This window comes from Hippocampus bargibanti, linkage group LG22 (assembly GCF_051943395.1).
Source record: "Hippocampus bargibanti isolate YZ-2025 linkage group LG22, ASM5194339v1, whole genome shotgun sequence".
Classification (NCBI taxonomy): Eukaryota; Metazoa; Chordata; class Actinopteri; order Syngnathiformes; family Syngnathidae; genus Hippocampus; species Hippocampus bargibanti.
Window position 1 is genome coordinate 2,499,679 of NC_142755.1, and position 17,216 is coordinate 2,516,894.

At 40.4% G+C, this 17,216-nt stretch overlaps 4 protein-coding genes across 15 annotated transcripts in view; 1 reads left to right on the forward strand and 3 right to left on the reverse strand.

The window, feature by feature from the left end:
- The window catches only part of cacna2d4a (calcium voltage-gated channel auxiliary subunit alpha2delta 4a), a 30,846-nt gene extending 27,397 nt beyond the window's left edge, over positions 1 to 3,449 (reverse strand). For 2 of the 4 annotated variants that reach the window (XM_088988784.1, XM_088988783.1), the window contains exons 1-3: positions 3,396 to 3,449; positions 3,195 to 3,275; positions 908 to 1,040 (exon numbers count right to left, since the gene is read on the reverse strand). In XM_088988784.1, the coding sequence (XP_088844910.1) occupies positions 908 to 1,038 (131 nt within the window). In that variant the 5' untranslated portion in view covers positions 1,039 to 1,040; positions 3,195 to 3,275; positions 3,396 to 3,449. Of the gene's footprint in view, positions 1 to 907; positions 1,395 to 3,194; positions 3,276 to 3,395 lie in introns of those variants that run through there. The other 2 variants (XM_088988787.1, XM_088988785.1) reach the window with 1 other exon arrangement.
- napepld (N-acyl phosphatidylethanolamine phospholipase D) lies at positions 2,626 to 6,001 on the forward strand. 2 transcript variants are annotated; one of them, XM_088988795.1, is made up of 9 exons: positions 2,626 to 2,692; positions 3,210 to 3,282; positions 3,348 to 3,488; positions 3,562 to 3,786; positions 4,127 to 4,230; positions 4,374 to 4,539; positions 4,596 to 4,744; positions 4,840 to 4,954; positions 5,668 to 6,001. In XM_088988795.1, the coding sequence occupies exons 2-9, from the start codon at positions 3,226 to 3,228 to the stop codon at positions 5,788 to 5,790; spliced, it is 1,080 nt and encodes a 359-aa protein (XP_088844921.1). In that variant the 5' UTR covers positions 2,626 to 2,692; positions 3,210 to 3,225; the 3' UTR covers positions 5,791 to 6,001. The 2 variants fall into 2 exon arrangements, with proteins under 2 accessions (XP_088844921.1, XP_088844920.1); XM_088988794.1 differs by lacking the exon at positions 2,626 to 2,692 and having other exon boundaries at positions 3,161 to 3,282.
- LOC148881598 (proline-rich protein 5-like) lies at positions 5,837 to 13,299 on the reverse strand. Of its 4 annotated transcripts, none has more exons than XM_088988792.1 (14): positions 12,959 to 13,296; positions 12,747 to 12,887; positions 12,436 to 12,648; positions 11,507 to 11,591; positions 10,625 to 10,666; positions 10,350 to 10,508; positions 9,921 to 10,001; positions 9,263 to 9,369; positions 8,923 to 9,014; positions 8,675 to 8,815; positions 7,753 to 7,897; positions 7,460 to 7,687; positions 7,239 to 7,402; positions 5,837 to 5,859 (listed from the first exon to the last, which is right to left on the reverse strand). In XM_088988792.1, the coding sequence occupies exons 4-13, from the start codon at positions 11,530 to 11,532 to the stop codon at positions 7,269 to 7,271; spliced, it is 1,155 nt and encodes a 384-aa protein (XP_088844918.1). In that variant the 5' UTR covers positions 11,533 to 11,591; positions 12,436 to 12,648; positions 12,747 to 12,887; positions 12,959 to 13,296; the 3' UTR covers positions 5,837 to 5,859; positions 7,239 to 7,268. The 4 variants fall into 4 exon arrangements, with proteins under 4 accessions (XP_088844918.1, XP_088844917.1, XP_088844916.1 ...); XM_088988791.1 differs by lacking the exon at positions 5,837 to 5,859 and adding an exon at positions 5,952 to 6,067; XM_088988790.1 differs by lacking the exon at positions 5,837 to 5,859 and adding an exon at positions 6,126 to 6,263 and having other exon boundaries at positions 12,959 to 13,295.
- A 1,122-nt stretch (positions 13,300 to 14,421) lies between these two features.
- The window catches only part of wnk1b (WNK lysine deficient protein kinase 1b), a 43,527-nt gene continuing 40,732 nt past the window's right edge, over positions 14,422 to 17,216 (reverse strand). For all 5 annotated transcript variants that reach the window (XM_088988782.1, XM_088988780.1, XM_088988781.1 and 2 more), the window contains one exon: positions 14,422 to 16,702. In XM_088988782.1, coding sequence (XP_088844908.1) covers positions 16,355 to 16,702 — 348 coding nt within the window. In that variant the 3' untranslated portion in view covers positions 14,422 to 16,354. The remainder of the gene's footprint in view (positions 16,703 to 17,216) is intronic.

Here is a 17,216-nt window from a genome sequence, read left to right on the forward strand (position 1 = left end):
TTCACGATGATGCGTTTATTCCAAAAACGAGAATCATTCATGCGGCAAAAAAAAAATCTGCAAAAATTTGAGAATGGGTAAAAATAACCAATGACGAGAGTGCAAGGTGAGTAACGTTAAAATGATCATTTTATGGAATACAATACAATACATATTGATTTTTATAGTGCTTTAACAACAGCTGAAAGCGTTTAACATGGACAACTATCATCAGGTAATAAAGCAGTCACAAAGATAGTAGAAAGCACCAGGGAGTGAAAAAAAAATAAGATCAATATTGCAAATGTAGTAATGTTGTTGTGTAATTTTACTTAAAATATTATGAATTTCTTATGAAGGTAAATAAAGGCCAGAAAATATTTCCACCATTTTGAACTCATTCACTGCCATTCACGAAATTATTCGGTAATTGAAAATATGACATAGAGCACCAATCCCGAATTTGTTTGGGTTTTGTTTTCTTTCATGCTTGGGTGCCGATAAAGCGCTGGCCAGTCATCTGGCAATGTTTGTTCTACTCTACAAGGGGGCAGCATTTCCTTTTTGTACATGTTACCGCTTTGTTCCATCTTTAGCTGTTGTCAAAGCGCTATATAAACCAATATGTATGTATTGCATTGTATTTTGTACAGTTGCCCTCATTTCAAGCTCATATAACAGCAGACACATATCATTTAGGAATTAACTCATTTTTCATGATGAAAGAAGAGCGAATAAGGTTTCTAATGCTGTATTGAATGTTTATGTAGTCCTAAAACTCAATATTCTGTGGGTCCTGGAATTCAAGTGACAATGACAAAAACCCTGGCACTTGGAGTGGACAAATTTTTGCACATCGTCTGGCAGTGAATGAGTTAAGTAGACCGGTTTGAGTGAGGTGATGGTACCGCGAGTATACTGTACTCACATCTCGGGTGAGATCTTCATCTGGCAGTCGACCGCCAACCACTGCGAGCAGCACAGGATAATCCACGGGAGCATCGTCAGAATCGTTTTCCGTGGCCCATTTCTCTGCCGCTGCCCGGCATCTGCCTCCATTTCTGAGGTCACAAATTTTAAGAAGCTAACTACTCAAAAGTTGTTGGCGAGTGAAGAAATATGAAAAATTGCCATTTTGTCTTCTTTGAAGAAACCTTCTCTATCTTTTTTTTATAAAGCATCACTTCTACTCAAATCCAGAGAGCCAAAAACAACGGACGGCCACTAAATGTCCCACATTTTCTTGGTAGCTCATCGCCCACCCAAAAACATCCACATCAATGAAAAAAAAATCAGTAATATTCTTGATGAGATCCCATTTTAACACCACAAACATTATTTTTAATCCGTGAGCGACGAGATGAAAATAGTCTGGGATGGAGTGAAGGATGGGTCGGAGGAATATTGGGACTTCCTTTCTCTTGCTCCTCGCGACCAGTTTATACCATAATCCAGCCAGGATTAAACCCCTCCTCCTTCCATCCATGCCCCCCCCCCCTTCATCTCATCCCCTCACTTGGAATTGGTTATTTAACATTTAAATCAATACAAATTGTGACATTTTATACTTTATGGCTGGAATTGATTCTTTTTAAGTCGTAAACGGGGTTAAAAGTGTGTTATTTTGTACTTTGTGGAGGTTTGACAGATTCCAACACGGAATGTGAATAAACAGTGACGTCTTGTGGCCGCATCCGGTACTGCAGGATGAATGCGACTTTCTCCAGAACACACTCACGGATATTATGACTGTCATAAACTGTTCTAAGGAACGGAAAAAAACGCATAATACGTAGTTGAACCGTGTTAAAAATATCCAAATTACCCGTTTTTGTCTTTTGTTGACAGACCAACGAGCTTGCATCAGATTTATTTTGTCATTGAGAGTTTTGAAAGGCATTAGTATTGGTATTGGTATTCGTATTAGTACTAGTAGTATTATTTTACTGCAAAAACAGTCCAATCCAAACAAAACAAGCACAATTTAATTGTAAAATACACACATTTAAGAGACAGGTATTACGCAAATGGGTCTAACATCTGCGACAAATAATAGACAGCGAAGCACAAAGCAGTAATGCTGCAGAAAGTGCAGAGGGGGAGCTTAGATTAATAACACTTAAAGGACCACGCGCACTCTCACGCGGAAATGTACACACCAGCCGTGCGGGAACAGCTGTGGTGTGTTTCTCCTCCCCCATTGACCCAAATCTCTCACGGTGGAGATGAACTCTTTCTTCTTTTAAGACAAAAAAATAAGATTGTAGAATTAAACACACGGCTAAAATTACCTCCACCCCAAATACAGCATTTTAAATTCATGCATAACGCTTTCTGTAAATTAATTCAAGAATATGTACAGATAATTCCATTTTATTTTGATCGAAATCAATTTTATAGAAATATTTCAATGTTTTATCCTCAATTCAGTCATCGAATTTCCTGATTGGTAGAAATTCGTCATGTGACATATGTGACGTCACATGTGGCGTCACCCATCCGCTGCACCGACCAATGCCTCACTTTCCGCATTCACTCGACTCAAATCAAGACTACGATTGCGTGATATCTTCCACTGTATTTTTCTCTATATACACCTAAATTTTTTCATATAAAAGCTTCAATTAGATTATTAACGCGCCGATAGCTGCGGCGAAGCTCGCTAGCACGGTCGTGCTACTGTTTACTTGCTAGCTGTTGCCTTCACGTTCAGGTAAGATGTACGACACTTTACTATCTCTTTCGTGTTATACGGAAAGGAATGTTGTTTGAGCTCATTACTAAAGTAGAGATTGGCGTAAGCCTCATTGAAATGCATGCTAATTAATGCCCTCCATCTTTCGAAACGCTGCATTTCAATCTATAAAGGTCACCACAAACACGATACCGGTTGTACAAGAATGATAACGCGTGTGATGTGTTTATAAACTAAAACAGATTGGTCCATTCCGGGGTGTCATATCAGCAAGACGCTCAAAAATACACTCGGATAGTGAACGCACCAGCAGTAAAAGAGGATGCCTGCCATCAAACTGAACGGACCACCAATCAATGTTGGAAAACACTTAAAATATCTTTACGTCCGATTGTCCTCAAAGTAAACATCTACGTTGAATTAGCATGCACTTCCTGCTTTCCACAACATCCTGCTTAGCTTTTCACTTTTCATTCATTTAACTTCAATTTTGAGAAAAAAAAATAGTTTGAAAGTAAACCTGTATGCTTGCCAGGTGTGGAGGTGAGCCAATGGAACAGCCGTCATCTTCAAACAGAGGAGCCCAAGAGGAGCGAGAAGACTTGGAGGTCATCAATAGTTCACATAACGATAAATGAGACAATGTCAAAATTATTATTATTTTTTGCAATAGGGGGCGGTGACACGGTCATGTCGTGACAAATATGGCCGCTTTACTAACCCGTGGTCCACATGGCAGTTCCCCTCCTATTCCCGGCTGCTCCGCTTCTTTTTCCTGGACGTGAACAACAGCAGCATCCCGACGAGTCAAGAGGTACGGTATCCCGGTCACCGCATCTTATTTGAGAAAAGCTCCTCTCCCCTTGACCCCATATTTATTTTTACAGGCTCTTGACAGTGCGTTGCCGGTAATGGAGCCATACTTTGTCAGGAACCCGGACCCGTCCCCCTCTGGTGCAGGTCTCAGGGTCACCTGGCTTGGCCACGCGTCAGTTTTGGTGGAAATTGACGGGTTGAACGTTCTGACCGATCCCATTTTCAGCCAGAGGGCGTCGGCGAGCCAATTCGTGGGCCCCAAACGCTACCGAGGTCCCCCTTGTAGCGTACAACAGGTGAAAAAAAATTCGGTTTGAGAAAAATCCGCTTCAAATCCAAGCCGCTACAGAGATAGTCTCACATCTCCTCTCCCGCGTAAATCCGCTTCAATTCCAAGCGGCGCCAGATGGTCTCACATCTCCTGTCCCACGTAAATCCGCTTCAATTCCAAGCCACGACACATTACCTCACATCTCCTCTCCCATGTAAATCCGCTTCAATTCCAAGCCGCGACACATTGCCTCACATCTCCTGTCCCACGTAAATCCGCTTCAATTCCAAGCTGCGACAAACTGTCCAACTTTTTTTTTTATATAACCAGCGCGTCATATTTGCGGGGTTTCTTTATTTTTACAGTTGCCTCGGATTGACGCCGTGGTTATCAGTCACAACCACTACGACCACTTAGACGCAGGGACGGTGGCTAGCCTCAACGTGCGCTTCGGTGCAAAGCTACACTGGTAGGCGTGGTTTACTTTTTATTCCGACACTTTACAGAATTCTTTTTTTTTTATGTAATCACTCTGTTATGACATAATAATATAATGAAACTTGAAAAATACGGTAATTACTGACCGGTATTGAACATGGCCGTGGCCCGTAGGTTTGTGCCCCTGGGCTTGAAGGACTGGATGTCCAGGGCGGGCTGCAAGACCGTGATGGAGCTGGACTGGTGCGAGAAGAACTGCGTTCCGAGCCGCGACAACGTCACCTTCGTGTGCACGCCATGCCAGCACTGGAGCAGACGCACTGCGTTGGACACAAACAAGGTACTTTGAGCTCATCTTTTCACTTGACTTCAACTAATGTCGTTCCCATTTTTCAGTCGTTATGGGCCAGCTGGACCATTTTAGGGCCAAACCACCGCTTCTTCTTTGCCGGCGACACCGGCTACTGCTCGGTCTTCAAGGAGATCGGGCGACGTTTCGGTCCTTTTGACCTGGCGGCGATCCCCATCGGGGCGTACCTGCCAAGGTGATCGCCTCTCCGTTCGCTCCGCTAGCTCCGCTACCTCCGCCACCTCCGCTAGCGTTTTCGAGCTAGATTCAAATCCGCTCGGGTTTTTGCAGGGACGTGATGAAAGGGCAGCACGTGGACCCCGAGGAGGCGGTTCGGATCCACATGGACCTTCAGGCTAAGCGCTCATTAGCTATCCACTGGGGAACCTTTGCTTTAGCTTATGAGGTAATGCCGTTATATATACATAACGGAACCCGTCCCCCGGTATTTTTGTACTTAACTCATTGACTGCCAGATAATGTGTCCACTCCAGTGCCAGGGTTTTTGTCATTGTCACTCAAATTCCAGGACCACCAGAACATTGAGTTTTAGGACTACATAAATATTGAAATTAGCGTTAAAAACCTTAGGCTATCTTTTTTCATCAGAAAAAATAAGTTAATTCCTAAGTCATATGGCTCTGGAGTTATCTGAGATCGAAATGGGGGCAGATGTACACAATACAATACAGGTCACATCCGATTTACGACCAGCTCGACTTGCGGCCACTCCAATCCAATCCAATTTAGCCTCAGAGTCTCTATTCAACATTTTGAATGGTATTTCGACTTACGACCATTTTTGACTTACGACCGTTTGGTCGGAACGGAACTCGGTCGTAAGTTGGATGTTACCTGCACATACATATTGATTTGACAACAGCTGAAGCTGTAACAAAGCGCTAACATGAACAAAAGTCAAATACTGGCCCCGGGGGGAAAAAAAAAAAAAAAAAAAAAAACATTGCCAGAGGTCTGACCAGCGCTTTATCAGCACCCTAGCATGCAACCACAAATCCGGGAATGGCAGTGAATGAGTTAACGATAAAAGTAACATTGCGACAGGTGCCATATTTCAAAGCAAACCTGTTCTGAAGTCATTTTTTTTTGTCCACTCAGCATTATTTGGATCCGCCGCGCCATCTCCGGAAAGCGCTGGAAGAAAAAGGCCTGGAACGGGAATCCTTCTTCACTTTGCAGCACGGGGAATCTCGTCGCTTCACGTCCACCGCTGATCACTGATTGATGTTTAGCGGCAGCAAAAAATGGATGTCAAAACATTTTAAAACATATATCTTCGGTTGTTGCAGCCTGGACATGACAAGTTGAAAGTTTTATGCGATTTATTTAATCACTGCTGCTTTTTAAAATTATTTCTGAATGCAAAATGTGATTATATTTGGGTTTGAATGTCATTTTTATGCTTTAGGTGTCAAATAAACGATTTCTGGTCCGTCATTTGTATGAATGGGGAGATGTGCAGGTATAGAAATGACCACCGGAGGGCAGTGCAGTGCAGCTTTTGATTAAGGGGAGGAAAAAAACAAAAGATGTTCATCAATAATGATAATAATAATAATAATAATAATAATAATACATTTGATTTATAAGCGCCTTTCAAAACTCTCAAGGTCACTTTACAGTCACAGGATAAGTTTTTCTGTGGGTGAGCAGCGGCAGCCACACGCGCCAGCGTTCACTCAACCTGGAAAAAACTGAAATAGACAGAAAGTTAGCTAGCTAGCTAATAGATAGGTAATAATAATAATACATTTAATCTATAAGCGCCTTTTAAAACTCTCAAGGTCACTTTACAGTCATGGGATAAGTTAGATAGCTAGCTAGCTATATAGCTAATAGATAGCTAATAAATAAGCATAGTGGCTAATAAATTAATTCACGTCTGCCTGACAATGCGGATAAAAGACAATAATCAATACCGATTACTTTAATTAGATGAAAGGAGCTAAGTCTTGACCTCCAATTGATGACCAACAATTGGCAAATAATAATACAAATGGATTGGCTTTGTTCATGTTGGGTTAAATTAGCATGATCGCAATGAGGTTTAGCAATGATTTATCTATTAGCTAGCAAGGTAGTCTGCTGGCTATCTATTAGCTATATATTAGCTATCTAGCTGGATATCTATTAGCTATCTATCCAGCTACCTAGCTGTCTATTAGCTAGCTGGTTAGTTAGCTGACTATCTATTACCTATCTATAAGCTCGCTAGCTAGCTGGCTATCTATCAGCGATCTGGCCAGCTATCTGGCTATCTATTAGCTATCCAGTCAGCTTGCTAGGTAGTTAATAGCTATCTATGAGGTTTAGCAATGATTTATCTATTGGCTAGCTGGCCATCTATTGGCTAGCTGGCGAGCTAGCTGGCTATCTATTGGCTAGCTGGTCATATAGCTGGCTATCTATTGGCTAGCTGGCCATCTATTGGCTAGGTGGCTATTAGTTATCAGCTAGCTAGCTTTCTCTCTGAGTTATTCCGGGTTGAGTGAACGCTGGCACATGTGGCTGAAGCTGCTCACCCACAGAAAAACTTATCCTGTGACTATAAAGTGACCTTGAGAGTTTTGAAAGGCGCTTATAAATCAAATGTATTATTATTATTATTATTATTTAAAAAATGCAATATTTTTTGAAAATGATCGAAAAAAAAAAAGTTTTCAAGTCACCTGTCGGCCAACATTTTGTCTCCTGAGACTTCATGTTGCACCTCCAGAATGAGCTTGCGAGAAATCCAGAAAAATGCCATCGGGGGCGGAGTCATGATTCATCTCCGGACTGGACTCCGGGCTGGGATTGGAACTAGCTAGAATTCCAGGACTGTCGGGGGTACCTGTCGAGAAGACTCAATGAGTCCCAATCAAGTGTCACCCAGATGTGTCATCCTAACCTGAATGGACACCACTGCTCTCTCCCACAGCGGCGCTGTCCTCCACGCAGGACGTCATCTCCGACACGGAGTGACGTCGGATGCCGACTCCGCCTCCCGCCGACGAATCCGTCTCGTATTCCGCCACGGGGCTCAAGATGGGAACGTTGTAGCTCTTGGAACGTACCACTTGGTTCTTGACTGCGGGGGGGTTCCCCGATTTGGACAATCGTTGCAGACGATCCTCTGCTAATGGTAAACAACTTTATGGATATTATTTTTTTAACGATTTTTTTAAAAGGTGTTTCACATACCTAACACGCAAGAAGAACAGTGCTGATTGGAGGAAGCGTCTCGGGAATATAACCCATGGGTTCCGAGGTAAGGTGAGACCACCTTTCGGATGAGACCCTCCAGACGCAAGTAGTCATTTGTGACACCTTTGGATTCGTGGACACCCTGCAGAAAACAAAACAACCTCAAATTGTCTTTTTTTTTTAATAATAATAATAATAATAATAATAATACATTTTATTTCAAGCATAGGTACAACAATAAAAATAAATATATAAATATATATATATTTAAATATATATAAAATATATATCATATATAAATAATAAGATCTAAATATATAATATATAACATTATAACATATAAATATAAAAATTATATATATATTTTTATATATTATATATTATTATTTATATATTATATATATATTGTACATTTTATTTGCGTGGATATTATTTTATATATTATAATTATATATTTATATATTATTATTTCTATATTATATACATATTTTATAATATATACATAATAAAAATAATAATAAAATACATATTGTATAATATATAAATAATAATATATACATATATAATTATAATATATAAAATTATGATACATCATATATCAAATATATAAATATAAAAATTATATATATTTGTTATTATATATTATTATTTATATATTATATATATTTTATATTTTATTTGCGTATATATTATTTTATTATTTTATATAATATAATTATATATTTATATCTTTAGTTTGATGTTGATTTTGACACTGATTGTTCAGACTAAAGTGCGCTTCTCCAATGTTTACTCAAGCCACCTCAGAGGTCATGGGAAGACGACCTCGCTCACGCCGAGATGACTTCCTGTGAGGCTGCTCTTACGCCACAGATTGTGTTTATCAAGCGTGTGTGTGTGTGTGTGTGTGTGTGTTGACCTGAAGAATGAGCAGCATCTGTACGATGGTGGGCGGCACCCGAGCTCGTGGTCGCGACAGAGCTTCGTCCAGTTTCAGGTTGAGGGCGATGATATTCCGGAAGTGCAGTAAAGCCAGCTGACGTACCGATGGCTCTTTTCCCTGACGGGTAGAAAAAGTCAACACACCCCTGTTCAAATGCCAGATTTTTGTGAAATCAATTATACAGTTGCAGGAGTCAAATTTGTCAAGAATGTGCCAGTGCTGACCTGCACTGGACAGAAAATGGCCTGCAGCATGGACAGAACATCGCAGAAGAAAAAGTCCCAGGTGTCAGCTAGCGAGTCCAGTAGCTTCTGACCTGTCATGGCCGACAAAATATCATCACTGCAGATTTTTAACACCCAAAAAAAAATTCTAAGCTGTTTTCCACAACAAAATCAACGTCACAGCTATCTCCATGACATTAAGTCCCTTGAGTCAATTATTACTTTCACCCCATCGCGCCGAGATAAATGTGTCGTGAAGTAATAAAGCAAGTTAATCGAAAACTGGAGTATGGAGGGGGGGGGGAAGGAGTATGCGACTGTTGTCGGGGTAATGTTTTACCTTCGTAAAAGCGAATCTTGTCACGTAGTATCACCATGCCTTTTGTAAGCAGCTGATTTTGGAGGTATTCTGTGAAAAATGAGCCTAGCTCGGTCTTTAGCAGCTGCCTGTAAAAAGTGGACACATACAACTTTTTACGGATATTTTCACTTTAGGGTGTAGTCATGAGTATGTAATGTGACACACACACACACACACACACACACACACACACACACACACACACACACACACACACACACACACACACACACACACACACACACACACACACACATACCCGTTTTTATAGTATGGTAGGGACTATGTGTGGGAACTGCACCTATTTCAAACATGGCATCTAAAATGTTGTCTCCACGGATAAATGAGTCTCTACCGGTCTGCATGCAGTCAGCTTTAAGTCCCCACCAGGTAAAAAAAAAAACGAGAACCCACACACACACACATACATTCCCACAAATACAATGTATTCATCACTTGTTTTGCTGCCGTCATGTGGACAACAAAGGTACTGCAACTGGGATGGTCAAAAACAGTGTTTAGAGATAAAAACACATCACTGATTCGTCATTAATAAATAAATAAACACCCACAACCACACTCAATCATGGCAATAAATAAATAAATAAATACAATTTAATAAAATAAAACAGCACACCTGACACCTTCGTTCAAAGTGAAGAGCTCATTTTCTCCTAAATCCTTCCTCTGGAACACTGAGATCACTGCGTTGTGGATGCTGAAGAGATAACATGAATTATAAATGAGCTTTTATTTTATTATATATATATATATATATTATATATATATTCTTATATATTTGTATATATTTTTATACATTTTAATATATTTTTATTGTTGTATTTTTATTTGTGGCTTTGTAGTTATGTTGCTAAATCAGGCTCGCCTATCTTGCGTCTTAAGATTGACAATAAAAGAGAGCAGAAGAAAAGAGATGGGGGGAAAATGGAGTGATAAAAAGAGCCAGAGGGGGAGAACATAGATGGCCTTTTCTCATCGACGCAGCGCGCCAACCATCTTTTTCCCAAGCAAGCCAGTCAAGAACACAGAAAGAAATCCACTTGACCTGTTCCAGGTGGCGTTGGCCCCCGCTCTCCTCTGTTGGGTCCCCTTGTCCTTCGTACCCTCGTCGACCAGCGTCACCTTCTCGGCTCCTCCTCCCGATGGCGAGATGTCTGTCAAGCTGGAGGACGAGCCGCTGGCTAGCTTCAACCGGTTGTGGAGGCTCCTCGCCATCCAGAAAGGATGAAAAAGACAAATGGATGATAGGTATGGATACGGATAGAAAATTGAGCTTTGAAAAAAAATCAGCCCGTTTCCACAGGCTGATTAATTCCTTACACAGAGCTTTGTCGCCCTCTTCTGCCTTTTTTTGGTGCAACCCTAAGTTTTCAGAGCAAACAAATTCAGCAAAATGCATTGACGTGATAGATGGACTGCTACAATGTGTCCTTTTTTCGGTCAGGGGCATTCCTTCAGTGACGTCACGTACGGACTCGTCACCAACTCAAAAACGAGACTTCCAGAATATTCAGCGCCAGTCTTAAAACGTAAAATATAGCGACTATATGCAGTGGAATCTTTGTAAAATACGCTCAGTAGAAGTCATTTGAAGACATTTTACAAGTTATGGACACATCTTGTCCAGAGACGTCGGTTGTCCTTAAAATGTTTTTTTTTTACATGTCTTTAGAATTGTATGCAGTAGATGGAATGACCCCCACTCCCCTTCTCCGCATCCGCCTGGCCACTTTCCCTTTAACAGGCGGTCAGCAGCCATGTGAGCTTTTTGTGCCTTGCCCGACAAAGGAAGCCTTTGAGGATCAAGTGCAGCCAAGATGCAGGGGAAGAATTTCAAAGTAACACAAATGTCCTCTTTCTCGCTCCTCTGGATAGCGAAATAAGCTGTTTTGGATCAAAACAAACGTATCGGTCATCGCTTGACTGATAGCGAGATAGTACACTTGCCGTGTTAGCCCAAAATTAATGCTCGGACCTGTTTCCTTTGAGGGGGGAATTTGTGGGGTCTAATTAGTAAACAAAAGAGGATGATGGGTATTTTTTTTCATGAATGAAAGCAGCGATGAGGTCACTGAGGAATGTACAAACAAGGACGCAGTGAATTTGGATTTGTTTTTCACCCTTATAGCTCAAAACAATGGCGCACCTGCACAACCTGGATCGGTTAAGTTAGTGTGAAAATCATGTCAACATAGTTCTTACCTTCTAAACGAGCCCTCACGTTCCATGTTTTGAGTCAGGGGTGCCTCAGGGAAGACAAAAACCACAGTGGCCAACCAGGTTGCATCTGAACACGTGAAGACAAAGTATGTCAGCTAGCCGCTAACATGTACTGAATAATAATAATAATAATAATACATATCATTTATAAGCGCCTTTCAGTTTTTTTTGCAGGTGAGCAGCGGCAGCCACATGCGGCAGCATTCACTCAACCCAGAAGTAACTCAAATAGATAGAAAGCTAGCGAGCTAGCTAACAGATAGCAAATAGATAGCCAACTGAATAGCACTAAGCCTTATAATTACTTAGTTTTATGCTTATGAAATGTAGCCATTGTTATAAATACATTAATTATATACATATATAGACAAATATAAATTTATAAAATGTATATTTTTCCAAAATAGCACAAACCTAACATATAGATATGCATTTCTATATTCAATACAATACAATACAATACAATACAATACAATACATATTGATTTATATCGCGCTTTAACAAAGCACTTAACATGGACAACTATCATATACAGGAAATAAAGCAGTCACAAAGATAGTAGAAATCACAGAGGAGTAAAATAAGATGTATATAATAGATATATCGAACGTATATAGGTATGCATAGATTATTATATGTTTTACAAGATTAAAAATAACACAACAATAAATGCATTGCACAGATTTAGTTAAAAATACACTTTATATGACCTAATAAACAAACAAGGGCCTGTTAGTAGCATTATGATCCCACTTCAATAACAAAAAAACAATTTGGAAAAGCATTGTGGTTAAAAAAAAATGCATAAAAGTTAATTGTTAACTGAACTGCATCACCTGCACGTAGAAATAAATACAATTCCACGACCCCTAGCATTATTTTAACACAATCTCGTTGCCGAAACACTTACTTCCTCATAAATCTTCGCTTTTTGTTGTTTTTCAACCAACAAATCCCGTTGAATTGCTTCTAAACGCCATGAGATTTTCCTTCCATCAAAAAGTACTGCCGTCAATGCGTGCGCGTGCGTGACAAGGAGGGAGGGAGGGGCCGGTGAGTACATGAGCGGACCTGGAAGTGAGGGTGGTTACCCTGGAAACGTTTTCTGGTGGGCATGGCTTCGCTGCAATGGCATATCATATGTGTTAGGAAAATAGACACGCAGTATTATGAAGCAAAAGATATGGATTAAATAAAACAATTTTATAAATAACTACTCACTAGTAGCCAAGTCTATCGTTTAAGGGTGAACGGAGTGTCAAAAGTGCATGTAACCATCAAACAACCGCACCCGTACACTTTCACCGGATTCCCTCATGATATGGCCCGGATGTGTTAAAGTGGGTGTAAAAAAAACCGGACCTGTAAACAAACGCAGTACTTGTACACAAAACAAAAACTTGAGAGTATGCGGGTGTGTGAAGGACACTCACCAGTTGCTGTGTTCACTTCACGGCACAATCTTCACAAACATCTGTATTGAATAAAAGCGTATTAAAATTATGCATACAATATAAGATAGTGTTCCGTGGTGGAACTGCCCCTTTAAGGCGAATCAACTGATAAAATAAGAGAGAGAAAATATGATAGAAAAATCTAGGTCGAATTAACAATGCAAGACTTTGTAAAAGTATTTTTAGATGAGTACTGTGAACTGAGGTCAGAACACTTTTCAAAATATACCACGTGAGCGTTGACGTGTAACTTCAAAAAATACTATTCTGAACCATAACACAGTGACATTTTATTATGTTCATTCCAATGTGGAATATAAACAAAATATTTTCTACTGAAATACAGTACAACGTATTCATAAATTGTTTTGCTGCCGTCTTGTGGACAACAACGGTACTGCAAAATACAGCATTCATTTCTCCTTATTAATTAAATACAGATACACAACACCAATTTCTCATTACGTATTAAATAAAGATACACAAACACATACACAGACACCAAAATACAATATATGCATATCTTGTTTTACTGCCGTGCTGTGGACATAAAAAGTACTGCAACTGCAATGATCAAAAACGGTGTTTTGAGCACAAAATACAACACTTATTTCTCATTATTAAATAAATATACACATACACACACCGTAATACTATACAATTACATTACTCACTTGTTTTGCTGCCGTGCTGTGGACAAAAAGGGTACTGCAACTGCCATATTCAAAAAACTGGAGCCAAAACACAACTTATTTCTCATAATTTAAAACACACACACACACACACACACACACACACACACACACACACACACACACACACACACACACACACACACACACACACACACAGTAATAAGTGTTCTTGAGAGTTTTGAAAGGCGCTTATTAATGTATTATTATTATTATTATTATTATTATTATTATTATTATTATTACAATATATTCATCACTGTTTTGCTGCCGTGCTGTGGACAAAAATGGTACTGCAACTAGGCTGGTCAAAAACTGTTTCGAGGCCAAAATACAACACTCATTTCTCATTATTAAATAAACATATACATGGATACAAATACACGCATTAATCATTACGTGTTTTGCTGCCGTGCTGTGGACAAAAACGGTACTGCAACTACCATGGTCAAAAACTAGTTTGGAGCCAAAACATAACTTATTTCTAATAATTAAATACAAACGCACACACAAATACCATTGCACACTTAACCCGTATTTCACCTTCTGTGAGATAAAGAGAAAGAACATTTAATTTAATATTCTGACGATCCAACGGCAGTAGAACGCACAGGAAAAAGATAGACCGTACAAGTGGTTCATCAACTTGTATTTATTAGAAATAAAGTAACAAATGATATTGTAATCTGTTTTAATATTAACATTGAACACGCTTCTATTTAGTGCAAAACATACTGTGTTAAAGGCTGCTGGGGACACCAACCATTTTATTGATTTTTTATCAAATAGAGAGAAAAGAAAACCACTGCGTTCGCTGCTGCTACATACATTCAAACAGCAGATAAAACAAGTGAGCATTTCTTTTGTTCAAATCAACACGGGAACATCGGCGAATGGGAATAAAACGTTTCTATGTTCATGATTGAACATCTAACGATGAGCTCAGTACGTCTGTGTAAGCTCTCAGTCGTACAGGAGTTGTCCATCGATGAAAAGGTTTCTTCAGCCGTCATCTGTACTTTTTTTAAAGGTGTCGGACGTTTTGCTTTTTATCCAAGAAGCTTCGTCAGCAAACTAAAGTCTTACTGGTAGTTTTGGCCCTATATATTGCTGACAAAGCTTCTTGGATAATAAGCAAAAACGTCCGACACCTTCAAAGAAGTACAGATGACAGCTGAAGAAACCTTTTCATCGATGAGCTCAATGCTAATGCTACACCAGTCACAGAACATTCACAATGCTAACAAGCCATGTCACAGTTCAAGTCCTCCGGAATAACTTCACAGTCACGTCCAACAGTCGCTAATGAACGTAAGAAGTGATTACAACTGATTTGCGGTTGACTCAAAAGAGGGTGGGGCTAATATTTGTTAATTAATTTCACATTTATGATAAAATAGGATCAAAACGGTCTTGATGCAAAGTAGACACGCCCCTTTTTTGTTTAGTTTTGTCATGAAGAAGCACGATTTTACCATCAATGTGTCATTTAACCATACCTTGGCTTACAAACTTAATTGGTCCCTAGAGTGTGTAAGGCGAAAAGTATGTATCCCAAAACTTTATTTCCCATAGGAAACCATTAAAATGAGAATAATCTGTTCCGAGGTACCCATAAAACAATTGTGTTCTTGTCCAATCACGTGCGGCTTTAAGACTGGGGGCGGGGAATAGAGGACAAAGTCCGCTTCCATTTCCTTGTTAGGAGAACGGGCTCGTTTGCGAACCAATCACCACTCATTGTGGCAGTTCCGTGTGTAACCCGAAAAATAGTTTGGATGCCAGGGTAAAATTGTCATAAATTTAACATTCGTAAACCGAAAAGTTCGTAAGCCAAGGTCTTCGTAAACCGAGGTATCACTTTATTTAAAAAAATGTGATCGCACAACTGAAAAAAGGTTATTTGAAATGAATCTGAGGCACTTTCAAATTAAAATACGGGTGTGTAGACTTTTTATAATCACCGTACATGACCATGAAGGGCATGTCGAAGTGAGTAACGGCGCATCGAGTTAAAGTCGTAGCATATAACCGAATCACAAAACATGTCCGTCAAACGTTTACGCGCGATCCTCGTTCTCCAGTGTTTGAGGGGGCGAGCGAGTGAAGCAAGGCACTAGAAAGCGAATTCAAACTCGGGTTTTTTGTACATTCACATTCATCTAACAGGGCGATACGAGGTGGGGGGGGGGGGGGGGGTTAAAGTGTCAGATGTAAGTACTGTGGGAGAAAAAAAAAGTAGCTAGCATTCCATATTTGGAGGTGTAATGGCGGCTGAATTGTTATCGATTAAGGCAAATAGACTCCGCTCCCCCCACCCAAAAAAGATTGTTGTTATGACTCCTAACACAAAATAACAATCACAGTGTTGTTTTTTAATACATATCACACGAAAATGGAATCTTTACACAAAAAACCTATACAATATTTTGTTCTGAAAGTCACTTTTTTCCGATGTTTTTTTGTTTTATTGCAGTAGGGGGCGGGGCTACCGATTGCGTTACTATTTGGATCCTTGTGAACGCTAAGAGTGACCCTTTTAATGTTAATTTTTTTGTATTCACACATTGCACATGCCCCCCCACACCCCTGTTTCTCCCAAGTGTGTGTGTGTGCTCCAACCTCTTTGGCAAACTTCCTTTTCCTCGATTGCAGGAGCTAAACCCTAAAATCGGGCTAAACCCTACGTGGTCCTCATGTTGGGTCCCCCCGGGTTGCTAACCGACTTGTTCACGAGTGCGCGCAGGGACCCCGGAGCGATCTGTCCGCCGCCCCCCGTCGAGGCGGCGTAAGGGCCGTGAGGCTGGGAGGCGCTGACCAGCAGCGGTCCGCCGTGGGCGGGGCCGGACCACGGCGCGGCGTAGGCCGGGGCGGGTACGTACGGGATGAAGTGGGGGGGCGTCGGGGAGGCCGGGGGTTGGCATAGTGAACCCTTGCGGGAGCCCAGAGAGGGAGTCGGGTTGGCGGATGAGGCGCTGCTGCTCGGGCACAGCTGGCTCGGGGCGGAGAACTTCCTGCCCAGGTTGGCGGACTGTCGCACCCATAAAGACATTTCGGGGTCGTTAGCGGAGAGTTTTTCAGCTTGACTTAGCCTTAGTTGGACCATATCGAATTTGATAGAGACTTTTTCATAGACCAACGAAGCGCATAGTTGAACTTTGGAGCCACAATTCGGAAATTTGCAACATTCAGTTATTTTTCTTTCGCTTTCTAATAATAATAATTATCATAATAATAATATTATATAATTATATAATTTAATAATAATAATAATAATTTCCTTTATAAGCGCCTTTCAAAACTCTCAAGGTCACTTTACAGTCACAGGATACGTTCTCCTGTGGGAGAGCAGCGGCAGCCACACGCGCGGGCGTTAACTCAACCCCGAAGTAACTCAAATAGATAGAAATCTAGCTAGATAGCCAATAGATAGCTATATAGCAAATAGATAGCCAGCTAGATAGCTATATAGTTCCTCGATAGCTAGAAAGATAGCCAGCCAATCAGCTAGATAGCAAATAGCTAGATAGTTAAATAAATCAAGG

Coding starts and splice junctions, on each gene's coding strand:
- napepld (XM_088988794.1), top strand. CDS start 3,199: ATGCTTGCCAGGTGTGGAGGTGAGCCAATGGAACAGCCGTCATCTTCA. Junction 4,231..4,373: donor TTCGGTGCAAAGCTACACTG/GTAGGCGTGGTT, acceptor CGTGGCCCGTAG/GTTTGTGCCCCTGGGCTTGA. Junction 4,955..5,667: donor CCTTTGCTTTAGCTTATGAG/GTAATGCCGTTA, acceptor TTGTCCACTCAG/CATTATTTGGATCCGCCGCG.
- LOC148881598 (XM_088988792.1), bottom strand. CDS start 11,532: ATGGAACGTGAGGGCTCGTTTAGAAG. Junction 9,015..9,262: donor CAAGATTCGCTTTTACGAAG/GTAAAACATTAC, acceptor CGGCCATGACAG/GTCAGAAGCTACTGGACTCG. Junction 7,403..7,459: donor GAGCAGTGGTGTCCATTCAG/GTTAGGATGACA, acceptor TCTTCTCGACAG/GTACCCCCGACAGTCCTGGA.